The sequence below is a fragment of the Hydra vulgaris genome, chromosome 13 (assembly GCF_038396675.1).
Source record: "Hydra vulgaris chromosome 13, alternate assembly HydraT2T_AEP".
NCBI lineage: Eukaryota > Metazoa > Cnidaria > Hydrozoa > Anthoathecata > Hydridae > Hydra > Hydra vulgaris.
Window position 1 is genome coordinate 21,902,501 of NC_088932.1, and position 13,729 is coordinate 21,916,229.

At 29.5% G+C, this 13,729-nt stretch overlaps 1 protein-coding gene across 1 annotated transcript in view; it reads left to right on the forward strand.

The window, feature by feature from the left end:
• LOC136089510 (uncharacterized) overlaps positions 1-2,777 on the forward strand; it is a 3,977-nt gene extending 1,200 nt beyond the window's left edge. Inside the window, exons 1-2 of the mRNA XM_065815552.1 lie at positions 1-833; positions 925-2,777. The exon at positions 1-833 is cut by the window's left edge and continues 1,200 nt beyond it. Of these exons, the coding sequence (XP_065671624.1) occupies positions 271-777 (507 nt within the window). The 5' untranslated portion in view covers positions 1-270 and the 3' untranslated portion in view covers positions 778-833; positions 925-2,777. The remainder of the gene's footprint in view (positions 834-924) is intronic.
• The last annotated feature ends 10,952 nt before the right edge of the window (positions 2,778-13,729 follow it).

The following is a 13,729-nucleotide window of genomic DNA, read 5'->3' on the forward strand; positions in this document are numbered from 1 at the left end:
ACGAAAAATCGAAAAAACTGAGAAAATGTTTCACGGAAATGGCATGTTTATTCAGTTTCAAAATTTGTATTATTTTGTGCTCCATGCAAATTATTTGGATGCAGTACTCAACTGGGAGATGCTGGATTTAATGATTGGAAAAATGGACATTTACTTATTTCCAGGCACGAAAATTCTTTGGCACATAAAAATAATACATTAAGTTTTATTACATTACAATGTGATGTAGGGAGAATTGACACTCAATTGGCAACACAAGTGACTGATGAAATGAATTACTGGAAAGCTGTTCTTCATCGAATTGTTGAAGTAATTAAATTTCTCGGTGCAAAAGGTTTATCATTCAGAGGTGATAATGAACAATTTAACAAAATTAACAATGGGAACTTTTTGGGAACGTTAGAGTTACTTGCTAAATTTGACCCTTTTATTGCTCAACATGTAGAAAAATATGGGAATAGAGGGAAAGGAACTCCGTCTTATTTATCATCCACAATCTATGAAGAACTTTTACTTTTGATGAAGAATGATATAATTAAAATTATATTAAAAGAATTAAAAGTAGCCAAGTATTATTCTTTAATTGTTGATTCTACACCTGATATAGCAAACGTCGATCAACTTGTTATTGCATTAACATATGTTTTACCTAGTGGTGTACCTGCAGAAAGATTTTTAATATTCATTCCAAACAGTGGTCATAAATCTGAAGAAATGAGCAATGTTGTAATGGATTTTCTTAATTCACACAATATACCAATTGAAAATTGTCTGTAGAAATTACTGATTGTTCGGAGTATGCCAAAGATTCCAAGAGAAAAAAAAAGAGAAAGGTATGTTTAACTTATTAATTTTAAAATACACATAAAATAATTTGAAAAAAGTCATAAACATTAACAACATTAAAAACTTTTTTTTTTTCAGGCTATGGCTGATGAATCAAGATCTCAACCTCTCACAGAAATCACAGGGAAAATAGATTTTATTAGAAATGTATATTATGTGATCATTAATACTCTTAAATGTCAACTTAGTTCAAGAAGATAAGCTTATGAAAAAATATCAGATATTTATGGGTGTATACCCACATTGTATAAAACACCGAGTTCTATTGTTATAAGGAACACGTGTGAAACTTTGGCAAAATATTTTATTGATGATGTTGAAAACTCAAGCTTACTTATAGATGAGTGTATTCTTTTTTTAAAATTAATTTCCACGGATAAAAATGTAAAATCTGTTCTCTCTATGTATAAGTACATCAAGACCAAAGAATTAGAGTGTATGTTTCCAAATTTAAATGTAGTTATGCGTATGTACCTTAGTACAGCAGTTTCAAACTGCTCAGGCGAAAGAGCTTTTTCTGTACTTAAAAGAGTAAAATCCTACTTGAGGTCAACCATGAAGGAGGAAAGACTGAATACATTAGCAATATTTAGCATTGAAGCAGAATTGGTTGAAAAATTAGATTTTAATGATACTATTAACACATTTGCCCATCAAAAAGCAAGAAAAAGAAAAGTATAAAATAATGGTTTGTTACTTTTTGTAATATGATTATTTTATATTTTTATATATCTAAAACATATTTTGTTTAATTTTAATTTTATGTTTTTATTTGTTTTCACATAGGTATTATATACATGTACATATTGATGTGGCTAATAAACCTAAAATAAAGTTTTATTATTTATTCAAGTATCGAGTAGAGAAATATGTAAAAAAAAATTTTAATTGGGGGCACCAAATTTTTTACAGCCTATGGGCACTGTAGACCTTAATCCGGGCCTGACCGCAACAGTTGCTCTGGTTTCGTACGATTAAACAAGGAGTACAATAATTGATGACGCGTTGATTTTGGTAACCATCCATAACTAGCGGAGTAATTAATAAAACTTTATCAGCAATTTTGTTAAAGTATAACACTTTGCGCATTTCAAATGTTCTGCTGAGATATAACTTTTGTTTAGAAATAGCCATAACGATATTTTCTTTAGTTAATGTAACATTATCATGTTTTGTACACCATGGAATTCTTCAACTATCATTGCAATGTGTTATTTTTGGAGTGTTTAGTACTTTTTCAAAGTGGTTTGCAAAATTTGAAGTAATGGTTTCTTTTTATTATTATTTATGGCAAATAATCTAAAGTTTGTATTTTTGTTTAAACATCTTTAAGCATTCTAAAAGTTTTTTGGCTTAGCTTTTCAATTTTAATATACTGCTTGCAAATTTTATCATTTTGAGCCAACTTGACAGATTTGCGTAAGTTTTCTTCATCCATTAGATAACAATTAAATGTTACAGAGTTTAAATCTTTGATTAATCCAGTATCTCTTCTTTTTTTTAAATTAATTAAAAGAACAGTTTTTCTGCAATTTAACTCTATCCAATATTTTGAATGCAACGTCCACTAAGATTAACTAAAACTCCACTACTACGTCCACTAAGATTAACTAAACTCCACTAAAACGTCCACTAAAACCTATTACTCTGATAATAAGTTCTCAATTGCTAACAGAGGTCCTAAGCTATGGAACATGCTATTAAATAATGAGTTAAAAACTATTTCTTCTATTAAACAATTTAAAAACAAACTTAAGCAAAAGCTTTTAATAAATGACAACGAGTTAAAATTTTTCTGAAACCTTTGATTAGGAGTAATCACGTTTGTCTTTTTCTTTATAAATATGGTTTAAATATATATTCTATATACATTTCAATTTGTACATTATGACGTTGTTTTTTATCTGATATAATAAACTTTACATATATAAAAGACACATTAAGATACTAAAAATGTTTTTAAAAAATGTTTTTTTTTTGTTTGTTTGTTTGTTGTTCGTGTATTATCTGTTATTTTATGATTTAAATTCAAAAGGTTTATAAATCTAAAACCAGTTAGGAAAAAAAAAATTTAATTAAAATAATTAATTAAAAATTCTTCGTATACTTTTGGATATATTACACTTTAATATAGCGTAAAATGTTTTTTAGTTTTTATTTATCGTTATTTTATTTTAACGCAACGTTTTGTTTAACGTTTATTTAACGAGTTACTTTGTTTTGTATTTTTATTATTGACATTTTTATTTAAAGGGCTTGTTGATAAGACAGAACTTGTCTTCTTCTTGCCCCAGCCATGTATTTATATATTTGTATTGCATAAACTTGTAAACTTTTCTTATCGGCGAAATACATAATAACAATAATAATAATAATAATAATAAAGATTTTGAATAGAGCGATTGCCTTTTTTTGTTTGTTTAAAGTCTCCTTAAAAGCTATTTTAGTGTTGTCAATAGTTATATTATAAACTTGGACAAATTTGTGTTTATAATTATTTGTACTAAAATTGAGATTCTTAAAGAAAATAAATAGATAATAGTTGTAAGACTTTATAAAGAATTATTTCAAGCGTAGCTAGGAACATTAGTATCTTCTTCTAATTTGATGGTACTGTATTTGGTGTGCTGACCACTAACTTCAACTGATATTGATATTGGTAAGTGATTGTTCAAATTATTTAAGAATTCATGATGAACAATGCATTCAAGATTGAGAAAACTTGTACATTTCGATACGGCTACGTGGTCAATAAATGACGTTAGTTACATAGACTACTTCTAACTCATTTTTTTTTTTTTAATTCAAATAAATGTTCAGAACAATTATTTGTTTTGGGTTTTGATATTTCTAATGAATCATATATCTGATGCAGAAAAGATTGGAAGTTGCCAGTTATAATGATACAGCCATTACCTACGTAAATATTAACTGGCCCTTTGATAGTATCGAGTTGACTTTAGTATTCTTCCAGCAAGGAGAGATTGTTCCGCAAGGAGAGTTTTTTCCGCAAGGAGAGATTGATCCGCAATGAGGAGAGAAACTTTCAGTAACTATAATATTAGGTTCATTTTTTTTAGAAAGTTATTGCCAAAAGAAGGTCATCCTTGTAGATTACTCAACTATTCTGGAACTGATTTCTTCGTATAAACACATTTCTGCCAAATGATCGACCTTTTTCATATTTATTTGTCTGATAGGAAATATACAGAGTGCGTATTTCTAGATACATCTATTACTATATATCTTTTTTGCCTTGTTTATAATAATATTTTATTCAAAGTTTTTCCAAGATAAACATTTACATTTCGTACGGCTGATGTACAGTTGGAAATCGCGTGGCAAAAATTCAAAAAAGTGACTTCAAACATTATGTCTGATAATTTATGAGATTCTAAATGTAACAGGCTCAATGATAGTAGCTTTTTAAAGGGTTTTTAAGGTATTTAAGGGGTTTTTGAAAAAGTTCCTAAGATGCAGGGTTTCATCCAGTGATCCTTGAGAAGTCCAGCGGAAGTCCTCCGGACGACGCGTGTCTACTGGGCAGTAATTATTATTATTTTAATATATAGATCATTAAAAAACTGACAATATATACATCATTGGAAAGGTTAAACTCTTAGGCTGTTAAAAACAAAAATAAAAAATTTCCTGAAAAAGTAAAAAGTTCATCACTAAAGTACTAAATTTCAACTTTGATAAAGAATTAAAAAATTGTCCCAATTTGTACCCTTTCTATATTTTGATATTTTGATATATATTTCTCAAAACATCATCAACGTTTTATTTATTGCAATCAAAATAACAAGAACTTCTAATAGTTTCAGTTACATCATCTCTTCTACTATATGTTCATTTAGAACATTTTATGGAACAACATGTCTCAGAGTTTTAGATTCCAATTCTACTGGAGTATATAAAGAAAAATAAAGAAATGGTATTAAAAATTAATGAGCGAATTGAAAAATAAGTTCTCAATTTATATACTATCAAAGTTTACCTTTCAGGCGATATATTCAGGAGATAAGTATGTTTGGATCTACTATAGTTTTGTTTTTTCAATGATTGCTGGAAACATCTCCTTAAAAATTTTAACTTACATCTCCGACACTTCTTTAACACAATATATTCGGATTCTAAAAATACAGAAGGATTTATTACAGATGGGCAGGCATTGTGCTTTGGCATGTCAAACTACATACTTGGATTAGGCTTTTTAAATTTATTTTACATATTTCATTTAGAATTAAAATAAAAACTTGTAAAAAGTTTTAAAAGATCAATATTTATTTAGAAATAAAAATTCATGATAGGAGCTTTGAAGAATTAGGTTTGGGAGTTGATGAACCAAGAGCTGGCGGATCAGGAACTACTAATACCGGAAATTTATGCTGAAAAGCTTTTTCTGATCTTATATTACTCAGCAAAGTTTTAGAAATTGATGTAGAAATTAAGATCAGATTACATTCTAGTTGCAACCACTTACAAAAACCCAATAGATCCGGAAAAAATTAGTACAAATATTGCATACAAGAATTTGTTAGAGACAAATTAGTTCAAGGTCCCAGCATCCAATCATAAAGTATTTATCCAATCATAAAGTATATATCCAATCATAGCACATGCGGGGAAAATTATCATTAGTTCACCAGTTCCACTTGGTTTAATGGAAGAAGAAGCCGCTGAATCTCGAAGTTATAAATTTGACCGTGAACACTATATAATAGTTTTTGAGCATTTTAAAAACTGTTCATTGTTTGGACAATGCCCGAAAGTATCATATATAAAAAATCCAACTGGTGCCCCCAGCGCTTATCTGCATCTCCCCCCTCCCCTTTTGCTGCGCATATGAGCTGCTTAAACACCAAAATAAAAAATATTATCTTTAGTCTTTATGTTAAATATTATCTTTAGTCTTTTACAACAATCATATTTTAAACCACCTATTTCAACGGAATGTTTCCACTGTGTAATGTAGGGGCGATTTATATATATATATATATATATATATATATATATATATATATATATATATATATATATATATATATATATATATATATATATATATATATATATATATATACATATATATATATATATATATATATATATATATATATATATATATATATATATATATATATATATATATACATTTGAATGTAAACATGGCGCTTGACAAAACAGATCCTCAGTTAAACATTTGGAGCTACTTGAATTTATTGATGTTTTTGAATAGTGTATGTTGTTTTGATATTTCAGTACCTTTTATTGCACAACTTGCCATAAGTATTGATATTATACTTATGTCAAGTTGCACAATTTAAAGTATTAAAGTACCCCAACAGCATACACCATCCAAACCATTTTTATATTTCACCATCAACAAAATCTTGGTATAGATTCAGTAGAAATCTTTTAAAAATAGTAAATTGTTAACGCCATTGATAGCATTAAAATCATCAATTCGTTTAACAAATTCTTGAGTAAACTTCAGTAAACTTCAAATTTTCTATAGTTTATATTTAAAGAAATAAACTTATGAGTTATTTTTATATCTTTGATATTCGAAATGACCAAGACTACGGATAATTTGCCATCAAAAGTTTTTAAATCCAACTTAACTTTTTGCCTTTCATTAGTAACAATATTATCTTTTACACAGTTGTGCAGCTGTTAAATATGTTTAAAACATACGTCACATATAAGGCCACATGTTAAACTAGGATACAGGAATTAATGATCATTGTAAAGTTGTTTTATTTCAGTTATTGTGAATGCCTTTAAACAGATGTACACTTTCAAATAAAAAGAACACTTACTTTGAATGCACGAGGCATTAAACATGTCTCTATTAAAACGAATGTTGTCTAAAATCAAAATACACGCTACTTTTATAGCATTATCTTTTAGACAGGCTGCTGTCTCTTTTTTTACTGGAGTCATTTGCAGCAACATCTTTTTATGACAAAAGTAAAGAACAAACAATAATTGTTTGCACATTGGTTGCTATCTTATCAGGTTTATTTTTTGGTTTACCGGTTCTAGGAAAAAATCCTCCGCAAAAAATGAAATTTAAAAAAAAATTGCTTTGAAATTGATAGATTGCCTGCCCAAACCAAAATCCTTAGTCAATGTAGCGGCACTCCTTGCATGTTCTACCTATTTGTTAGTCGTTGTACGTACACTTCTGGTATGTTCTACCTATTTATCAGTCAATTTAAGAAAAATGAAGGATTAGGGTTCTATTTGTGTTATGTTACGTATGTATAAAATATTTATATTATAAACAGCTATTATATTGATATATCGTTTATATTATGCGCTATAAAAAAAAATGCAGGGGGATTTCTTCCGGGGGGATTTTTCTCACGGGGATTTTTTAAGGGGGGATTTTTTCGGGGGGATTTTTTCCTGCTACCTGGTTTATTGGTCAATTAATTTTAACCAAAAAAAGAATAACAGTTCGTCTTGCTCCCAAGAAATTATACTTGCTTTTCAAATAAGCTATGAACATGAGTATTCATAGCTTATTTGAAAAATTAACCTAGTGGTTGATGTAAAAAAATTGTCTTTTGAATATTAAAAAGTTGTTCAGAGTGTTGAAAAGACGTTCAAAAAAAATTTTTTTTTGAACCCAGTGGCAGCTGGGTTATGGTTACTTATTGATTGAAAGAGCAATGGACAATTATCAATGATGAAATACATTTGGTAACAACAAAGTCTTATCACGTACTATTTTGTAACAAACTGTGACTAGGGAATAGTAGGATCTAAAATCCATAAACAAATATCCGGGTACCCGTACCATTTTTAAGATCCGGATCTAGATCTATTTGGTTCGGGTATTCGGTTTCCCGTTATTTTTACATAAGATTACTTTTTATAATGTTGGTGTCGCGTATCATTTTAGCCTACGAATAGTTTTAAACTGTTGCACTTTGAAGAATTATATTATTTTAAAGCAATTTAGAAAAACAGTTTTAAAATGACTTTCCAAAAATATAAAAGAAATGCTCCTGTTTGGGAGCATTTCTCAAAGTGCAAAGTAAACGAAACTGCTCAATACAAAACCTCTCATAGTAACAATCAAAAGGAGGCTGCACGAGTGTTATGCAAATACGTTTAAAGATTAAATAGATATATATAGATGAATTCTCTATCCTACATTTAAGTATTAAAAGCATTGAAAAAAATTTGAGAAATTTAAAGTTTTTTTACTCAGCACAAAAAAAGAGTTTAAAGTTATTTGCCTCACAGAAATATGGGGTCACAATATAGAAATTGAAAACAATTCTAATTTTTAATTAAAAAATTATAAAGAAGTTCATCAACTTAGAAACTCTAAAAAACCAGGTGGAGGAGTAGGCATCTTTATCCACAACTCAATAATTTATGAATCATAAAGTGGTTGCTGAACAACAAGTAATGATCGTGAGTCACTGACAACTGAGATCTTTGGAAAAACCACAAAAAAAGTCATTGTGCATGTTTTATAAAGACCGCCTCTAGATAATATAAAAATATTTGATAAACGCATAAAAGGTTTAATTACAAATAAAAATGTTTGCGGTAAATGCGTTAACCTTGTGGGCGATTTGAATTTAAATGTGTTAGAATATGACTCAAATAAAAGCGTCACAAATTTTCTTAATTTATTTTTTATTTACATATATTTTATATTTATATATTTAACTTAATTTAGTATTTCAAAATGGGTTTATTCCAACCATAAATAATTTAACTAGAATCACCAAAAATAGTGCAACCTCAATTGATCAAATCGTAACAAACAATTTTACAGACACGAAAGTTAAAACTGGAATATTTATATCCGATATATCGGATCATTTTCCAATTTTTACTGAAACTCTAAAATGTAATATTAACTCCCAAAAACTTTGACGTTTCTATTGAACTTTTTAATCAGTCTTTATCTTCTGAAAACTGGAGAAATATATTACAAATAAAAAGTACTAACAAAGCCTACGACAATTTTCAAACATTTCAAAAATATTACAATAATACATTTCTAAAGATATTAAAAATTATTAAATCTAAAATGTATTTTTTATTTATTTATTTATAATTTTACAAAATTAGGTTCGGTGTCATTCGTATAGTTAAAAACTAGACATTGGAGTGACACCATAATAAAATAAAACAAATAAAGCAAAAAACAAACAACAAAAAGTAAGAATAAAGATATTGACCAAAAAATAATTTCAATAAAAAGAAGAATAATAACTACTAAAAAAGCCAAACTAATAACAAAAAAGGAAAAAATTGAATTTACTGAGATGAGAGATAATGAATGAATGAGATAACACAACGTTTAACGATCAGAAGGGTGATCAGAAATTAAAAAAGAAAACAAAAAGATACATTTAAATATTATGAGACAAAAAATAAAAATACACGACAAACAATACACAAAAATACACAACAATATAAACAACATAAGTTATTAAAACGTAAAAATTGTTTTTTATTTTGTTTTGTTTTCTTTAACAACTTATTAAAGTTTTTTATTTTCGAATATCTCAAGAAGATTTTTTCTTTTAACTTTGCTTTTCGTTGTTCTGTTTATTTAATATTTTTCTTCAAATTATTTTGTTTAATATATTCATTGTTTTTACTTCATTAGTTTTTTTGTAAATCTTCTAGTCTAAACAATTATTTTTTAATTTTTATTATTTTTCAGCTTTTCGCCGTTAAAAAAATGTTTCCTCCATATTTAAACTCATGATAACTACCGGAATATTAAAATCATCAAAAAAGAAACAACGTTTGTACGAAAAATTTCTTTAAAAAGAAACATTTGATAATGAATCCATGTATAAAAAAATAAAGGTATTTTTGAGCTGGTTATAAATCGTTCAAAGAAAGTGTATTATTCAAACCAATGACTGAAATTCAAAGGCGATACAAAGAAAACCTGGAATGTCATTAAAGAATTGGTGAAAAAAGTTAACTACTAATTGTCTTCCAAAAGAACTTTAATGGCGTTGATATTCTTAATGAATCAAAAATAAACTATAATGGCGTTGATGTACTTAATGAATCAAAAAAAAACTTTAATGGCGTTGATATACTTAATGAATCAAAAATAAACTTTAACGGCGTTGATATACTTAATGAATCAAAAATAAACTATAATGACGTTGATATGTACTTAATGAATCAAAAATAAATTTTAATGGCGTTGATATACTTAATGAATCAAAAATAAACTATAATGGCGTTGATGTACTTAATGAATCAAAAATAAACTATAATGGCGTTGATATACTTAATGAATCAAAAATTGTAAAAACATTTAATCAAGTTTTTGTTAGTGTCGGATCAAATTTAGCCTTAAAACTAAAACCTGTTAAATTTAGCGTAGCGTTTTTAAGCATCAATACAATAATGATTTATGTATCGTCATATTTAACTGCCATCGCAGTTAAATATGACGATAAATAAATATGACGATAAATAAATATGACGATAAATAAATCATTTTTGCATTTTTATAACCATACAAAAATGACCAACAATAAACTGACTAAAAATGAGTTATTAAATTTTTTTTTAAACGTTAAGCAGTAATGTTGTTGCAAAGTAATAACACCATTATTGGATATTTTTAATCTTTCTTTAAAATGAGGAATAGTCCCGGAAATTTTTAAAACTGCAAGAGTTATACTGGTTTTTAAATCGGGTGGTTCTTCTAATGTCTCTAACTATAGACCTATCTTCATTCTTTCTTGCTTCTCTAAAATATTGAAACGAATAATGCATAATAGACTGTTCTCTTTTCTAGAAACAAACAATATTTTATAAAACAAACAATTTGGGTTTAAAAAAGGTCATCACACCCTGTAAATATCCATGGCTAACATCACCCGAAAGGACCGAACAAATCCTTTTAGATGGGCATTATATAGACCTAGTGTGAACATTTAGAGCTGTTTTTGAAATCTTTTAACTACGTCCGAGCCAATTTTTTCATTTTTAAGTTATATAGTGAAAATAACCAAAATCCAAGATTTTCCAAAAAAATAAAACAGCTCAAAATCATAAATTACAGTGATTTTTTTAAGTTGTAGGTATATAGTTATCATAATAAAATAATTTTAAGTCATTTCAAACATCCCAGAAGGTCAAATAATTATTGGAAATTAAAAAAAATGAATTTCATTTGAATTTAGTTACTTTGTAATGACTAAGCATCAGCAATGATTTTATGTACATGTACGCATGCACACACGCACGCACGCACGCATGCATGCACTAACTTTTCAAATTAAAAAGGGTTAAATCCTTCCCTGTCATCCCCCTTCCATTGGCATGAAGTACACAATAAGATTATGTACACAAAAAAATTGTGTACACATAAAGATTATCATGAAATTTATGAAATAAAAAACATTCATAATTATTTTTCCTTGTTGAATGAAGATCATTTTTTAAAATGAAGACATAAAGCATCAAAAATGCCAAATAAAGCAAAAACACATGAAGAATGCAGAAAGTCTGTTTGTTTGTCTTTGCATGAGGAAAGGAGACCGAGAGTTAAATGACTTTATCATTGGAAGAATTCACAAATTGTTGAAAACAGACATTGACTTTGCAGATGAAAGAGTCCCACAGGCTATTTGCAATGCTTGCCGAACTCTCTTGCAAAAAAGAGATGCTGGGGACATGAGTGTTTCACTTCCTACAATCTACAACTTCTCTGCAATCATTGTCAAGCCTTTGACACGAACATCTGGTCCATGTGACTGCCTCATTTGCCAAATAGCAAAACTCAAGCTCAACCAGAAACATCCCTTGGCACCAAAAGAACAGAACAGAAACCTTGACCAAGGTGAATCTTCTAAGCCTGGCCCTTCACCAAAGTCCCGCTTACAGTCATCAGAGAAAAGAAGCGCACAATGTTTGTCCATTCTTGCAAGAGGTTTCAGACATTCATGCACAATCGGAACAAGACACCAAAACTTGCAAGCATTGGTCCAGTCAGATCCTGTTGGTGCTGAGCAAATTGCATCTGCCATCATCAGCTCAAAGGATGCATCTCCTGGAGGAACTGTCCGGCTGAGTCAAGCAAGAGGAGGGCAGTTATTTCCATTAACACCAGGTAATAATAAACTTCTGTGGGAATCACTTTTACTCATAACTATTGTTGTTGTAATCATTCACAAGTAACAAAAAGTTGTTAAATTTATTTCATTTGCTTTTTAGGCCCAGCATCTGCACGCAAATCAACCAGTTCAACACTTACAATGCAAAGCTTGTTAAATGTTCAGTTGAACACAGGACTATCCAACACGGGATTGCGACAACTTGCCTCAACACTTAACAAAGCAACAGAAACTCGACTAGTTGAGCCATTTTTCCAGCAAAAGTTTGCTGCTGTAGGAAAATCGTTGAATGATTTCTTTCAACTATCAGTTGTCAACATTTCAGCAGAAAAAGGAAAAGCTGAAGAGAAGAGAACAATCATTCACTGCAAAAATCTTGAGGACTTAACCAACAAGGTGTTGTTGTCAAGGGAAAACGGCTCCAATGATTTTGTCAAGCTTGGCATTGATGGAGGAGGATCATTCTTGAAAATGAGCTTAGCAGTTATCCAGGTAACTGATGAAGATGATGAAACAAGAAGTCCTCAACAAAAAAGTCTTCGCTTGCTGACAAGCTCAATTGCCCGAGACACAGGTGTCAAACGGCAGCTCATAGTTGCCATCGCTGAAAATGTTTCTGAAACATATGAGAACGTCAAATTGATGATGAACATCATTCAATTAAATGATGTTTCTTTCTGCATTTCATGCGATCTCAAGATGGCCAACATCATTTGCGGAATCCAATCCCATTCAAGCAAACACCCTTGTTGCTGGTGCAACATTGATTCTGACAATCTCTCAGAATGTGGAACATCCAGAAGTTTCGGATCAATCAAGGAGAGATTTGAAGCCTATGTTGCAGCTGGATCGGATACAAAATCAGCAAAAGATTTTGACAATGTAATCCATCCACCACTGGTTAAAATGGATGACTCAACACTCATTTTGGATGTGATTCCACCAATGGAACTCCATCTTCTTCTTGGAATTGTCAATCATCTTTTCAAGAATCTTTCTGAGTTATGGCCTGGTGCCAAAGAATGGCCAACTTTGCTGCACATTCAGCTCCAGCCATACCATGGCGGACACTTTGCTGGCAATGAATGTCATAAGCTTTTGCAAAACCTTGACATTCTCCAAAGAATGGCAGAAAAAGCTTGTGCCTATCAAGCTTTGGTTTCATTGAAACTCTAAGACATTTCAAAGAAGTTGTCACTTCATGCTTTGGAACAACTCTGCAGGAAAATTATAAAGAAACGATTCAGAAGTTTAAAACTTCTTTCCTATTCTTGCAAATATCGGTGACACCTAAGGTCCATGCTGTTTTCTACCATGTTTCTGAATTTGTAGAAAAACATCAAACCTCCCTCGGAATCTTCAGCGAACAAGCAACCGAAGCAATGCATTCAAGGTTCAAGGTTCACTGGGAGCGGTACAAGCGCATCCCAACTCATCCAGAATATGGAAAACAACTCTTCAATTGTGTTGTTGACTATAACAGCAAGCATCTGTAACAAACAACACCTACAAACTCAACTTTTTCAGAAATATATGTTTTGGACTAAAAAAAATTAGAAATTGTAAATTTTAGAATTTTTTGAGAAATTTAAAAACTGTTTTTGGATTATGCATTTTGTGAAGAAAGCTTTTAATTCTAGTCTCAAATTTGCAATATGTAAGAATCTGTTTATTTTTTATCATAAATATTGTCCAGACCAAGCAAGTTGTGAAAATATACTTTATGGAATTTTACACTTTGTGGTTATTTT